The sequence below is a fragment of the Canis lupus genome, chromosome 5, assembly GCF_003254725.2.
Source record: "Canis lupus dingo isolate Sandy chromosome 5, ASM325472v2, whole genome shotgun sequence".
NCBI classification, from domain to species: Eukaryota; Metazoa; Chordata; class Mammalia; order Carnivora; family Canidae; genus Canis; species Canis lupus.
Genome location: NC_064247.1, coordinates 22,732,710 through 22,748,595, shown reverse-complemented (window position 1 = coordinate 22,748,595; position 15,886 = coordinate 22,732,710). Strand labels below are relative to the sequence as shown.

The 15,886-nt window shown below is 38.2% G+C and overlaps 1 protein-coding gene across 27 annotated transcripts in view; it reads left to right on the top strand.

The window, feature by feature from the left end:
- Positions 1-15,886, top strand: part of ZC3H12C (zinc finger CCCH-type containing 12C) — a 176,790-nt gene that overhangs the window by 121,249 nt on the left and 39,655 nt on the right. For 17 of the 27 annotated variants that reach the window (XM_049109986.1, XM_049109988.1, XM_049109987.1 and 14 more), the window contains one exon: positions 12,508-13,259. In XM_049109986.1, coding sequence (XP_048965943.1) covers positions 12,508-13,259 — 752 coding nt within the window. Of the gene's footprint in view, positions 1-18; positions 862-925; positions 7,225-12,507; positions 13,260-15,886 lie in introns of those variants that run through there. The other 10 variants (XM_049109991.1, XM_049109990.1, XM_049109989.1 and 7 more) reach the window with 2 other exon arrangements.

Genomic DNA, 15,886 nt, shown 5'->3' with positions numbered 1-15,886 from the left:
TCTTGTTGTTCATTGTAGTTACAATCTGTGAAGTTGCTGAAATGATGAACCATCAGTCCTCAAGGAAATACAAGACTACGTTCCTGTGAGCCTCTGGTCAGAACATTCTCATGGGCCCATCAATACATAGCTTGTTGTATGCGTGTTGCTGTTTAAAGACACCTTATTTAAGATCTGCTGACTCGTGAATGCTTGAACTTGGAGCCAGCAGCGCGGGAACTCCTGCCCGCCCAAAGCTCACCTGCCTCGCATCCCTTCTCTGTCAGGCACCTGCAAGCCCTCCCGCACTTAAGAGCACTGGCCAGCACTCGGGGGCTAGGCTTGGGAGCAGTTTACATGGCAAAATCTCCAACAAACACTCCCGAATGCAAAAAGACCTAACACCAAGTGGTATTTTTTGGGACATGTGACTACAGTATGAGAGCTTAGAGCAGGAGGCAAAGCCTCACTTGGTTCAGCCTCAGCTGGAATGTCTCCTCAGCAACTCAGATTTTTTGCCTCTCTGCACACGCGCATGTCCACGGAATGACTCTGAAGCACCAAGAGTATTAATTTGGAGATTACAAATACATTTCTACGAGTAGGCAAATCTGCAAATGCAGAATCTGCAAATAATGAGGACCAACCACACATCCTTCTTTCAATAAATATTTATTGAGTTTCTCTCTGCTCTGCTCCCAGAATTATCCACCACTCAGACATTTATTGAGTCCTGGCCTTATGCCAAGCCCTGTGCGCCACTCAAATAATCCAAAGATAAATTTAACCATGTTCCAGGGAAGGTTTCCTGGCAGAGTTGGGTCTTAGCGGAGTCTTCAGTAGTAATGAGTAGGATTTTAATATGTGAAGCTGTGGAGAAAGGTATTTTATTTTTTTTTTTTTTTTTTTTTTTTTTTTTTTTTTTTTTTTTTTTTTTTTGAGAAAGGTATTTTAGAAGAAAGAAGCTTTAAGTCACTGGGCTTCTTAAACTTGGGTGCCCATTAGACTCATCTGGCCTATGGCCAGTCCAGAAAATAAACATATGTAGGTGTGAGACTCTGGCAGCAGTCTATTTAAAATCTTCCCAGATGATTCTAGTGTGCAACCAAACTGAGAGAAATGTTGCTGTAAATACTCATGTTTGGGTAGAATATAGGTTATGTGAAGGGAAGGACAAATAAATCTGGTAAAGGGATTTTGACCCAGATATTGAAATGCCATCATTTATTTAGCAAACATCTATTAAGTGCCCGCTGTGTGTCAGGCACTTTGCAGGGTCCTGGAGACACACCAGAAAACAAGACAGGAATCCCTGCCTTGTTAGAGTTTACGGTCAAATGGTGTTGGCAGCTGTTTAGGATGATTCATGTTCTAAATTTAACTTATTATAGTATACGATGATTTGCATTTAGAAGGAATCTTGTCCTAAATGCTCAGAAATCTAAATTATTACATCGCCCTCTGATATGAATAGAACTCTATAAAGAGAAACTCTGTTATAAACTTCTGTGCTGATTTCACTCAGCATTGTCTAACACAACCATTTATTTTGTCAGCCTCTCAATGTTTTTTCGATTGCTTGCACACCAGGACAGTTGTCTAAAACCAGTAGTGTGCAGTAATTTAGAATCACTGGTATGAGGGCCATTGGAAGTACTGACTCAGGCATTTCATTCTGCCATCTTAGAAGAATTGGTATGTAAGGCATTATTTCTGTCTTGATTATCAATAGGAATTTAGCTGGAACTCATAATAAGAAGAACTTCTATTGGGTCATAGCTGATTTGTAGTTGCTTTCGTATTGTTCACTGCATACCATGCTTTTTTTCCCCTGAGTTCCTTTACACAGTACACTCTTAACACACTCTTCCAGACCATTTGTAAGAACAGACGGACCTCATGATAGAGCTTTCATTTAATCTTCATAGCCTGACTCTGCCAATCTCTCTTTTCCCAATGCTCCTGACCAAGCAGTGTTTGAATTAGTTTGCTAAGTAAAATAATTTAATGCCTAAAGAACAAGCCCTGTGCCCATCCTCAGCTGGGATGGATAGCCTGGAGATAGAAGGATGTACACAAATGAGCATATACTGGATAGAAAATGGCATAGACCATGGGATTGGTAAAGGTCCATAGCATCAGGAGAGAAGAGTTGAGTTCTGACCAGGCTTGGATGATGGTGTTGTGAATATTATCATTACTCTAACAGGCAAAGTGTCATTAAGTTGTTAGAATTCAGAGAACATCTTGTGTATATTTTATATAAAATCACACTTTTGGTCAGCTTTTCCTCAGAGTTTCAGTATACTTAATATAACTGTATTTTATTAATATGGATGATAGCATGTGCTTTCTACACCTCTTTTAAAATAACTTATGGCTTTTTTCCATCATGAATTTTCTCTCCCTTACTCCCTTATTCATGAGCTGTGTTAATAACCTGTTCCATCGGCGTTTAGGATATCATTGATATTCCCTGAGCTTTTCTAAAATTCCTTGATTATTTACGAGTTTGATGAGAGTTGAAGATCATCTTTTTAAAGTCCTATTTGTTTAATAAATTTTTTAAACTACTGCATGGGAAGTTAATACTGGGAAATAATTGAAGTCTTATACTGTGGGTTATGTTGTCACTTAAAATGACTGCGGAAAAGTGTTTCTTTTAGGCCACAAGGAAGAGATAACTATTTGGGGGGATTTGTTTAGTATTTGTCTCTGAAGCCTAAAGAGAATTGAGGTTTGTTCACTCTGAGTGATATGGCACTGAAAGATTGTCAGACCTGTAGAATTTTTATTTTGAGAAACATTATCTTTCCTCTTTGTTACAGAATTTTTTTATTTTATTTTATTTTTTTTTATGATAGTCACACAGAGAGAGAGAGAGAGGCAGAGACATAGGCAGAGGGAGAAGCAGGCTCCATGCACCGGGAGCCTGACGTGGGATTCGATCCTGGGTCTCCAGGATCACGCCCCGGGCCAAAGGCAGGCGCCAAACCGCTGCGCCACCCAGGGATCCCTTTTTCTTTATTTTTTAAAACCTTTCCCTTCATGTGTGTTTTGAAGTAGTTGATCAGTTAATTTATATCAGTCTTTTTATCATTTTTTTCTGTAATAGTTCTTTATAGCAAAGCTTTTGTTGACTGTTGTTTGAAGGCAATGTTTTTCCTGCCTTAGCCCTGAACCAATTGAGAAATAGACAAAGAGGCCAGGCAGATGGACATCAAAATAGCCCCCCCCCCTTTTTTTAATAGAATGATTGCAGGACATGACTTAAGAGCTCAGCTTGAAGGGCTTAATGACATTGAACCCTCCAAATTAGAAAGCTTTAACCACCTAGTCTCAGGCAGTGCTGGGGAGCAAGGCAGCCATGGACTCTCTGCCCCTGGGCAGATCCCAAAGAGACAAGTTCAGAGGAAGGGACCAGGCTTTTCTCACAGAACTCCTCTTCCCAGACTCACCCACCAGATGAGTCATCCTCCAGTGAGGAGGCTGAAGCCAGAGCAGGAGACCACAGTAAGAGGCCTGCTCTCTCAGTCTGCAGCTGCCCTGAGCATTGACAGTAGCCTCAGTGGGAGAACCAGGGCTACAGGGACATTGCAGAGAGCTGAGGGCTCTTGGGAAGGTCATCTTGACATTAAAGAGAAAACCTGCCCGGGAGCACTTCTGTTCACATGTTAGTACCTGATTGATTTTGCTCCATTCTCTTACACTGTGTGTGTAAGTTAGGTTTTTTTGTTGGCTCTTTTTATTTTTTTAATTCTCAAAAATAATACAAGTTTTTGCTGAAATTTTAACATTTCCACCTTTAGAGGACAATTGGGAAAATCTGATAGGACAGCTTTGTTTCCATGGGGTTATTGTGAGGATCAAGAGAGATTGTATATTCATTGGGGAACAAATCCATATTAAGAGAAAGGTACCAGGAAGTGGGCTCGCTACACCAGTGATCAAGATGATTGATTCCAAAGATGAGCAGCAAGGCCCACGTGTTCACCTTCAAACTTCAGCCAATGGGCCAAGGTCCTCTCCACATAGTTGAAGCTCCTAACGTTGGACACACCACTGGCCCTGACAGATGCTCGTGTGCTCCCAGAACCACGTGCTGCCTCCCGTTCTGTCTGTACACCCCAGGTACTGGGGTGCCCCACGCAGAGCCCAGGGTAGTTGTTTGTATTTGCTTTGTGGTGGCAAGTGGACCAGGGCCTGTGACTGAGAAAGCCAGACGGGGCTTTTCACCTACAGATGTTTTAATGTGCTTAACATTATCCAATACTAGCAACCAAGATAGTATAAATACCACAGCAGGATCTGATTAGCTTTTTCAGATCACTGCCTTTATTTGCTGTTTGCAAAAAAGCTTAATCCAGTGCTAGAGATCAGGCTCCCCGTTGAGCCCTTGGGTAGTTTTCTTTCCTTTGTGTTCATGGTGGCAGGAATTAGTGAGAAGATTCCTCTTCCTCCTCCTCCTCTTCTCCCCCCCCCCCCCCCCCCCCCCCCGAATTAAAGCTAGAAGGTAGTAACTATAGTAGCAAGGGATAAAGAGAAGAAAGCAAGCCCAGGGCAAAAGAGAAGACTTTGTATTCATACTAAATAGTTTACTTTTTATACACAAAAAAATTTTATTATGAATTCATAAACACTGACCTCACTGACTCGTCAGTGCATAGCTTAAGTTTCATTAGGTTTTAGTTGTAATCACTTTGCATTAATGTCTAGTTTTAGTTTTGTTTTTTGTTTTTGTTTTTTTTTTTTAATTTATGATAGTCACACAGAGAGAGAGAGAGAGAGGCAGAGACACAGGCAGAGGGAGAAGCAGGCTCCATGCACCGGGAGCCCGACGTGGGATTCGATCCCGGGTCTCCAGGATCACGCCCTGGGCCAAAGGCAGGCGCTAAACCGCTGCGCCACCCAGGGATCCCTAGTTTTAGTTTTTATCTTACTAAATCAAACTCGGTTTTACCAAAAGAAGTACATTTACCAACCGTCCGACTGACCTTGATTTATATTTCTCACTCCTTTTACTCATGAAATTTCAAAAAAGAAATACCACTACACCACTTAAAAAAAAATTTAAAAAGATACATTTTAACTCTCTTCATTTCTGTGTTCATATGTTTACCCAAGACGTAAAATTTGAATTCTGGGTAATTCACCTTATAATTTGCAATAAACTGTAATATTAAAGCATTAATATTATCTTTAACAGGCTTCTATGAGACCATAGGTTTAACCAATGCAGAAACATTTCTGCAACCCTTGGCAAAAGAATAGTTTTCCTTTAGAAATTAGTTTGGCATGCAGACATAATAATAATAATATTAATAATAACGGCATTTAGGTTAAAATATCTTTACAGATTTTGAAATTTCTAACATTTTGGGAATGATATGCTTTCATAAAATATTAAGCTCTTTTGAGGAAAACTGCAAGTGGTGATGTAAAGCATACTTTGTATTTTTTATTTCTGGTAACAGTAATTTCTTTAGGCTTTTAGTATGCATAATGTTCAATGTTTTCTTCAGTGAGATAACTGAAAAATTTTAACTATGTAGAGTAGACCTTCTCTCTTACGGTTGTAAACAGAGAACATCTTCTTTACACTTGAGTGGGCACGGTAAGTCCCAACAGATACTACTTTTCCCCCAAATATTCCCAACTGAGCATCCTTGGTATTTGTATATGTGTGAAGAGAGACTGATTTAGGTGGTTTGGGGTGCTTTACCCAAATCTTATATCTTGGAAAAGTCTAGGCTCTGTGTAATTCAGCCTATATCAGAAAGTTGTGGAAGCAGCTCTTGCCTTCGCTCTTGTCATCTGTGCTGGAATGAAAAGTGGATGTGTGCATGTGTGGGCGTTTGGGGGGGGCGCTATTCACAGAAGTAGGGAGTAGGACAGCTGTACGTGTCTTTTTCCTTTAGCGGAGAGCTAGTTTCACAACACCTAATGGTGTTTACATTTTGATTGAACTTTTGTAATAACCAGAGACCACTCAAAATGTACATTATGCAGCTCTCAAAAGCAAGTAGCCCTGGCATTATAAATACTGCAGTCTGGAACTGTGGAAATAAATCTGGGGTAATAAGCTTCCTCCCGGAGGGGCCAACTTGTATATTCTTCAAAAATACTACATTATTTCTTCTTCATAAAGTTAACTAGCTCCTGAGCTGACATTTGAGTATTACTCTGAAGAAATTTTATGAAAAATCAAATGCTTTTAACAGGTATAATATGTTATGTATTAACATAAGGAAAGCTTTTAAGGACCTGAGTAACTAGAACCCATAATAAAAGAATCTTACATTGCAGTTGGACATGCATATATGGTGGGCTATGCTGGTGATTTAGGTTGAAGTTAAATAGTTTTGTCTATAAGTACAGTTTGGATGACACATTTGGCACACAGTTGAATCACACTTGTTTTATCTTCCTACACTGTGCTTTTAGTGAACTTTGTAAAATTCTGTTTGTAAGCCCTTAAGCCTTCGTCTTTTGCAATCTTACTTTCATTATCTCTCTCCTTTTTTTTTTCATTTTATTGCTTTGCAGCAAATTAATATCTAAAAATGTTTCAGATATCCTAGTGTTTGCAGGGAAATAGTTTTACTAGAGCCTTCTGTCCCACTTCACTGCCAACTCATTAAAGAGAAGGGATTAATGCAGTAGGAATTGCTACTTTGACACACCTCCTGTTCCTTATTTCTCAGAACCCAAAAGCTAATAGACTGGAGTAAGCCTCAACTTTTTGGAAACCTGCAACTTTTACTACTTGAAAATATAATTGGTTTCTTTGTTTCGTGCATGAAAAACAAGGAGGAAAAGCTGAAGGCTGCCCAAGCCAGGTGTTTCTTGTTGGCAGCCTGCTGCCTAATGACTGGGCTCCCAAAGAGCAGCTGCCTACCAGTCGGCTTTGTCTGGCCTATTGTTGGAGCACACCCCTCGTTAATACACATGCTGCCCCGGGCAGACCCCGAGAATGACATCAACTTGCTTATCTTAGAGACCTGCGAACCTGACCCCGGGTGCTGAGGTTGGCTTGCATCTGCCCGGCCAACTAATTGTGAGCTCTCTGGCCTGTGATTGGCTGTTACTCTACTCGGTAATAGGTTAAGCAAAGACATTGCCATTCCATCTGTTCAACCATTCATTGTTCTTCTTGCCTGCCTGCAAGTCTGCAGCTAAAACTGTGTTAAGGAGCTACTGCTGAAGCTGCTGCAGAAACCAATGTCTTTGTATTTTCCTGCTAACGTGAGTATCTGGGCTGCTTAATGCCTCACCAGGTAACTTTGCTAAATATTGAGAGTATTAATTTGAACTCTGTAAAGGCCAGAAAACCCCTCAAATGAAAAGCTACAAATTTTTCCATAGTGCCAAAATACAACAAAATTCTCTTATGTAGATTATGTCTAGAGTCACATAAATAATGACAGCTTCACAAATGTTTGCAAGGCATTAGGCATGGCATGTGATCATTTGGTGCTTAAAGATAAGTTATAATAGGTTCTGATGTTTTGATAAACAATGAATTTGGGTTTTATATTGTCACATTCTTACGTTTCTTCAAGTGTCACAATCGGACTTAAGCGATGTAAGCTGGTAGTAAGATTTGATAATTTTTTTTTCCATTGTCTTAAAAATCTAGCTGGGAGAGATGGGTTGACATACAGGTAGATGTTTCAGACAGCTTGTTGTAAATATGATGACGAAGCAGCCACCTGCTTTGTCAGCAGTTTCAGTAGTCACCTGTAGTTTCTAATTTCTCCCACCTTTCCCCGTCCCCCCCACCCCCGCCCTGCATTAGTTTGAAATATTAAATTGAAGGTGTCATTGAAGGGACGACTGCTTGCAGGAGTTCTGTAATGGGGAAAGGAGGAGGAGACAAAGATGTTCATCTATCAGTTGGGAGGGAAAGAGTGAGCATAAAGGGTTAAAAAGAGGTTTTCATTTCTACCACATGCCCTATTGTGTGAACATATGCATGAGTCTATTGAAAGTTTTCAGAAGATGGGCAGGCCACCAGTTGCTGGTCTCCTGCAGTTCCAGTAGACATCTGTTGCCCCAGAGCATTAACCAATCTGTTCAAAGGGACATCCTTCCTTTGTTAGCCAGAGGGATGCAGACAACAGCACTCACTGAAATACAATGGTAATTAAATACACAGAGACTACAGCAGTAGGTATTTATTACATATTCATTATTTTATTTTCATTGTTCTCATAGTACTACCATTTGGATAACAACCAGAACCCACTTTATGGCATTGTAACTTTTATGTTACAAACAAACAAATTGATTTAACAACTTTGTGGTCTAATATTCCTAATTAATGTGAGGCTTTTTATAATTAATTTTTTTTTTTTGCCACTGGATTTGAGGTGAAGGATTATCCAAGTCATCTAATGAGAACTTTCAAAGATCTCACCAAATGGGGGAATTGGGAATTGGAATTTCTAGTAAATAACCATATCATAAAGCTGTTTTCAGTTAGTACAAAGTTTGTTTCTTTGACAATTAAAATAATTAGTTCAACTTCATCATCTACGAAAGTAGCATGAAAATTTGGAGCTTTTTCAACAACTAATATGTGATTTTTTAACTTAGTAGGCCTTTAACAAGAAAAATTATTTTAGTTTCTAGTAGAGTATCTGGAGGGAGTCGTTGTCTTTATAAGTGTAGAAATCTGTGTTCAGACCATTATATTTTTGCCGAGTGCTTTTGTGCTAATGAATACAGTGTATAAGGGCCAATTACAGTGTCTTCCTCATATAAAGCTTAAAGGTTAAGCCATATTTTTTGTAGTTTTGTAGTTTTTTTATGACTATGGGAGTACAAACACTGACCTGTTTTGTGTGTGAAATTTTCTCTATGCTGCTGCTTCATGAAATGAGGAAACTTATCCTTATTAGTTAAGAGTTGATTAATTTAAAAATGAATACATCTAAGTAAATGCAAAATTTAAAAGTCTAACAAATGATTTAGTAATTAAGGAGAAAAATATTTTCTACCTTACCTGTAATAATAAATTTTGTGAAGTTATTGGAGTCTTTTCTATCTTTTTCAACATTATATTGATCATTTTTATGTCATTGAACAAAAGTGAAGATCCTCTACTGTTCTTTGTCCTAAGCTTTCTTATAATAATTCCTTGTAAGTTTTACATGTGACATTACTTGAACAAGTACTATAGCCTCTGAAAATATTTTTTTCAGCTTTTAGATCTTAAGACTGGCATTTAATTTTTTATTAATGATTTCTAGATATTGTGAAAAGAAATTTAAGTGTCATGTTAAGTCATGGCATCTTTTACTCATTTCAAGTGGGCAAGGAAGCATTTCAGATTACAGTTTTAAAAACCAAGTGTTTCCCATTTGGTCACTACAAGTAAAGTTATTTCAGATTTAAATTATGTAACAGAGAAGATCTAGGCCCGGCAACTGAACTCCTTTGCCCATATTTGTACTTTCATATTTCGTCTACTGATTGACAGGAACTAAAAATAATTATTTAATTGTTTGTTTAGGACAAAATAACATTGGGTAACTTTCTCTGAACTAGCCAGTGAAGTATGAAAAAAGAAGAGAAGCCTGTCAGTATAGGAGGAAAGTTCAACCAGAATATTTTAAAAGAAAAAATATTTTGACTAACAAAATTAGATGTTAATTTGTTTTAAAAGTAGGGTAGATCAGTGTTAAAAATCATGTTAGCCCAATTATTGTAAACTTTTTACTTTCATAGTATCTATAAGTTTCAGAAATTATTACAAGTTAAAGGTGTGTGGAACTCAACACATACATTATATATACAAATGAGTTTTCTCTCATTTAATATTATAAAAAGCAAATTGTTGATAACCTCATTTTTCCCCTATTTTATCATTATAGCCATATAATAAAATTATATAGTAGAGTGAGTTTACATAGGATCATGAATACTTTTTTTAAATATTAGACTGAAGTGATACAGAAAGACTTAGATACTTGTGTAGGGTGGATAATTTTTAGTTTAAAAACTTGTAGTATTTGGTTTTGTTGCTTTGAAAAATGTGAAAATTAAGAATATTTTCACTTACTCTCTAAACATAACATTTCACTTCCATGTTCCCCGGTTCCATGTTTTTCATAAAGTATTCATCTTGTTTGAACCAGTCCAGAAGGAAGACACTTCAGCTCAATATTAAAATAATATTTCCTAGTTCAAGTCAGGGATTTGGTCAGTGAGTCATTATCTTGAAGAATTATCTCACAACAGCACTTATGCAAAACCCAAACTTTTCAGGGGAGATCAGAATGGTTGCCCATTAAATACACTTCCTGCAGTCAGAGCAGATTGTGGGCTTTCCCGAACAATGATGTCGGAGCTTCCAGATCGGTTTGGCAGCTGCATTGTTCTCAGAGGGTAAACCAGACGCACTTAAGTCCCAGTCTCTTTTATAGGCTTTTGTTCATACCAAATTATTCTTTCACTGTGCTAGCATTCATGATGGCATGTTAAAAGAGTGCAGCTTAGCAACCAGCTTCTGGTTGCCAGGCAGCCCAGCTTCCAATAGGTTTTCCTTGTTCGGGATACTTTTGCTGGGAGCTCTGTGAAGGCCACAGTGCAGATTTTTCTTTTAACTGTATCCCTTCATTAGGATTCTGTTGTGATTTGTTACTTGCATTATGGTGTCAGTATATTACAGTAGTTAATAAATCACTGAGTGTAAAGATTTGCTTTCAAAATCCCTTCCTTTAATTCTAAATAATTGGGCTCATGCATATCCATATTAATAGAAAAAATTGAAATGGATACAGCTCTATAACGGAGCAGATGTATATAGAGCTCTCCTAAGGAGTATTTCTTTTTATCAGTTGTGCAGGCCGGAGCCCAGGAGAGCCTGAAGTTTCTTTAAAACTAATAAATGCTATATTAATTAGAACAATGTTATCTGTCTTCTCAAGGAATAAAACCTGAAGAAACTCTTGTACAAGTGTGTAGGAGTTCTACACTGAAGAAATTTTAAGTGTATTGTTATCAAGCTAAAGATTCCATGTTCTAGTCTCTAGGATTTACCATATGTAATATAATTTGTTTCATTATGTAGAAATACTTCACTCTCTAATAAGTTCACCAAGTATGCATTCAAATGTGTGACTTCTTAGAAAAACACTTAGAGTTTTCTTAACATTTATATAATAGCTCCTTTCTAGTGTAAATAAGATGTTGAAGAGCTTTAGAATAAAATGTTTTTACAATTTTCTTTTTTAGATTATTTAAATAGGTGTTTTATGACAGTCTCAAATTCAGCTACCACTGCCTGGTTAACGTTATCCCTGGATAGAACATTGGAGTTGCCTTCATAAGTAAACTACTGATATCAATATAGTCCTTATACTGATGCACAAGAGCAGATAATTTTCTTTTGCTAACCTGTTCCTGGTAGAGAAATAACAATGATTCCCAAAAGACATTAAGGAAACTTAGCAAACCAGCAAAAGTGTTTTAAACAGTAAAAGCATTCCTGAGGGGACGAGGGTGGAGTAGGAGAAAAGATGACTTTTTAACCAAATGCAGATAATGGATAACTAATTATCTGATATAATACAGAAATATTTTCTTATGTTAAATGCAGTAAATTAAGATGACACTTATTCAGTGTACTTTATTTGCTGCTTATTTTGTGTGAACTTTTCATTTCTCTGCTTTCTATAAATGTGCATAGAAGAGCTTCCCCGCCCCCCCCCCCCGCCCCCGGAATGAAATAGATGGTAGTGTCCCTGACACTTAGTAAGGAAGGATAGCATAGCATTAAAATTTGTATTCTGTTACTATGCTCTGTATCCACAAAATAAAGATTGTTAGAGCAAAACTGTTCATCTTCTAAATGGAGTGTAATTCACTTTGTGAGTATTTAGTTCTTTGCTGGCTGTTGTAGAATTGTGCTCTTTTAGCAACTCCACCTAAATTATATTTGGAATGTCTTTAGGTTGTTGTTAAGCTTGATCCAAATTAATGTCAATTTTTCAATTATAGTAAGTTAATGTTTTCCTTTCTTTCCATATGGCTTCCCCTTCAAAATAATCTTTACAAATGTTTATGAATTCTTTTAGAGCAAATGTATGTAACCTATCACGGTATACCTAGAACATGCTTTTTGGTAATATTCTAGGTGTCAGTCTGGAAACATTGGCCTTTCTGACAGTGAAAAGATCTCTTCCATGAAAGGCTAAGAAGCAGCATGTTAGAGTGGGAAAAGCATGGATTTGGGAGTCACGTAAAACTGAGTAAAAAAAAAAAAAAAAAAATCCAGTTCCACTAGTTATTTTCTTTGTTGCCTTAGCGGGATTGCTTGGCATTCTGCTTCCGAACTCCTTCATCTGAGAAATAGGGCCAGATACTATCTGGGGCAAAAGTGTTATGAGGGATGAAAAGATGTAGAGAAACCGCAAAGTGGGTATTCAGTAGTTTGACGATGCTCTCGTCAACTTCTGTATTGGAATAGGAATGAAACAGTAAAGAGACAAAATTCTAAATATTTTACATTTTTTTCTCTAGGAATACGGGGTGCTTTGCATTCAGGAATATAGAAAAAATAGCAAAGTGGAGTCAAGTACACATAACAGCTTCATGGGCTTGAAGGATCCTCTGGGGCATGACCTAGGCCACCTTTATGTGGAGAGCACTGACCCACATTTAAGTACATCTGTACCTTGGTCAATGGTAGAGAAGCCAACAATGGATAAAGTCAATTCCGGGAAGGAAGAAAAAGAGGTGTCTGAAGAGAATACGAGCTCTGGCGACTCTGAAGAAAGCACACATTCTGACAATGAGTCCGAACAATTGAGAAGCGTTTCAGTAGAGCCATGCTTATTAACCAAGACTCACAGACAACTGTGTAGGTCTCCCTGCTTAGAGCCTCACATACTCAAACGCGGTGACATTTTGCAAGACTTTAAACCTGAGGAGTCCCAGACTACATCCAAGGAAGTGAAGAAACCCCCTGATGTGGTGCGAGAATACCAAACAAAACTGGAGTTTGCACTGAAGCTAGGCTATTCTGAGGAACAGGTTCAGCTTGTGCTAAATAAACTCGGTACCGATGCTTTAATCAACGACATTCTGGGAGAACTCGTCAAGCTTGGAAATAAAAGCGAGACTGAACAAACAGTGAGTACGATTACCAGCGTGACGCGGGACACATCCTCCCTGGAGTCTCAGCGCTCCGACTCTCCAATGCAAGAGATTGTAGCGGACGATGGGGAGAATCTCAGACCAGTAGTTATTGATGGCAGCAACGTGGCAATGAGGTGAGTGGGGAGGTCTTTACTCATTCTTACCAGACCATCTTGGGGAGGGTATTTCTAATTTCGTGATCGTTGCTCTTCTACAAGTCGATAAGGTCGAGATTATTCTGCATCCCAACCTTGGCTTATGTATTTCTAATTAGGTCTCTTTTAGTTTTCTATCATCTCCTTCTAGGGAGAAGGGGGTGGTCAGCCATCCTCCCCCCATTTGTCTTTAAATAGAGACCCTCTTTCCCCAGATCAGTCTCTTTTTTTCCTCATCTGGCTAAATTATTATGGCATAAAAATTAGCACATATTCCTAGTTGAGTGTTAGCCACTAGTTTTAAATGTAGAACTTGAGTATGATGATATTCACCAATTTTGGAATCTAGTCAGATAAATAGTCCATTTCTGTGTGAAGTCAAATAACCATAGGGAAAAAGATGCCAGTTCTTTCAGAAAATTATTTTTATTGATTTGGAAACAAATCAGAGTTACAGTTTCAAATTTCTTTTGTTTCACTTAAGAAATGTAAATTCAAAAATAATTCCTTAGGAACTGGGGATTAAAAAAACAAGAGCAAAACTTCTAATGAAATTCTTTTACGAATTTTGATAACTTGAAATTTTAAGTGCATCTAAATTCAGTTAGTATAAAGTTAATTATCCTCAGTGTTCAGAACACTGGTGGGGGTATAAAAATATGTAAAGTCATCAATTCTTTTGGAGAACTTAGAATTTCATATATTGTTTCTTGAAGAGTGATCTGAGGATACCTGCCACAGGTGTCATCTAGGAAAACATCTAGAGCAATGCTGTTCAATAGAAACATAATGTAGGCACAGGTATCATTTAAAATTTTCTGGTACCTACATTAGAAAGTTAAAGAGGTAAAATAATATGGATGACATATTTTATTTAGCCTATTACATAGCCAAAATGTAATTTCAACATATAATCGATAACAAGATATTTTGCACTATTGTTTTGATATTGAGCCTTAACATTGGATATCTTACACTTACTGCACATCTCAATTCAGACGAACCATACTTCCAGTGCTCAATAGCCACCTGTAGTTAGGGGCCACCATACTAGACAGTATAGTTCTAGAGACCCGCCAACTCCACACACAGACTTACCAAGTCCAGGTTAAGGGGTAGCTCATGCATCTCCTTTTGTAACAAGTACCCCAGCTAGTAAGAATGTGTATTGAAATTTGAGAACCATTGGTTTTTAGTAGGTGAGAGTAAGGACTTGTACACAGGTTATGAGAAGGACCAACTTCTGATCCTCAAAATAACCTTTTCAGGTGGAAGCTGTATTATCTTTCTTTCATTTAGAAGCAAATGAGACTTACAGGGTAGTAATTGCTTACCCAAAGTAAAGCATAATTCAAACCCAAATATGAAAAAAAAAAAACAAATATGTTTGACTTCAGAGTCTGTACACTTTTTATCGGATAATGAGAGATAAGAACAAGTTGAAAACGTTCAAGCCAGACCTTAAAAGGTCTTGAGTGACAAGCTAGAGAGTTTAAACTTGCCCTAATCTGAAGGTAATGGAAGATTTTTGTGGAGAGGAATGTAAGAGTAGAGTTGTGCCATCTACTGATAATCTGGCAGTGATGCTTAGAGTGGATCATAGGAGGCCAGAGATCAATTTGGTTGCACACAACCCTTTCTGATGGAGTAAAGAGGGCCTTGAGTGTCACAGAGGTATGAAGTGTATGTATGGCCTTGAGAAGTCTTTCAGTAAAATAACCTGTTATTTAATCTTTCCCGAGCTTCACCATGGAATGATTTCTTTTTTCCTTGTAATCCAGAACTAGTGAATAATGACCTCAGCAGAGTGATAACTTGAAAGGCCAAAACATCATGAAACCTCCAGGAGAGAGAGTAATAAGGGGAAGTAGTAGGATCTGGAGAAACACCTGTGACAGTAGCCAATGATCAGAATCACCAGGGGGAGTCTTAAAACATATACCTTCCAGATCTCTACTCTTGGATAATGTGAACCAATGGGACTATGATAGAGCCCAAATAATAATGTATTTCTTAAGTGCCAAGGTACTTCTGATGCATAGTCAGTGTCAGAAATCATTCAGCCTGAAATGTGGATATTTACAGGTCAGGAGATAAAAGAGAGTGATGGTTCAGGGAAATAGCGGTGTGAAAAACATGAGTGTAAGAAGAAAGTACGGTGCTAGGAAAACTAAGGACCTACAAATGCCATCAAACTGGAAGAAATGCGGCTTTAAGGAGACAATACCTTGTGGGTAGTACTGAAAAAAGATCAGAGGACGTGACAGCTGGGAAGTCACTGTCTTCAGGAATGCCACGTGGCATTAAAGATAGAAACCAAATTACAGGGATGTCAGGAAGTGAAGGAATAGGGGAGCCTGGCTGGCTCAGTCGGAGGAGTGTGTGTGACTCTATCTCAGGCTTGTGTGTTCAAGCCCCACACTGGACATAGAGACTACTGAAAAATCTTTTTAAAAAGAAAGAAAGAAATAGAGCCAGACCGGTATTCTAGAAAGTTGACGGAGGAAGGGAAGAAGGAGGAAGAAGTGTTGGGGGAGAACTTTGTTTAGTTCTGGGTTTAAGAATGAGGCTGTCTAAGCAGAGGGTCTGGGGAGGAGTCTCCTCAG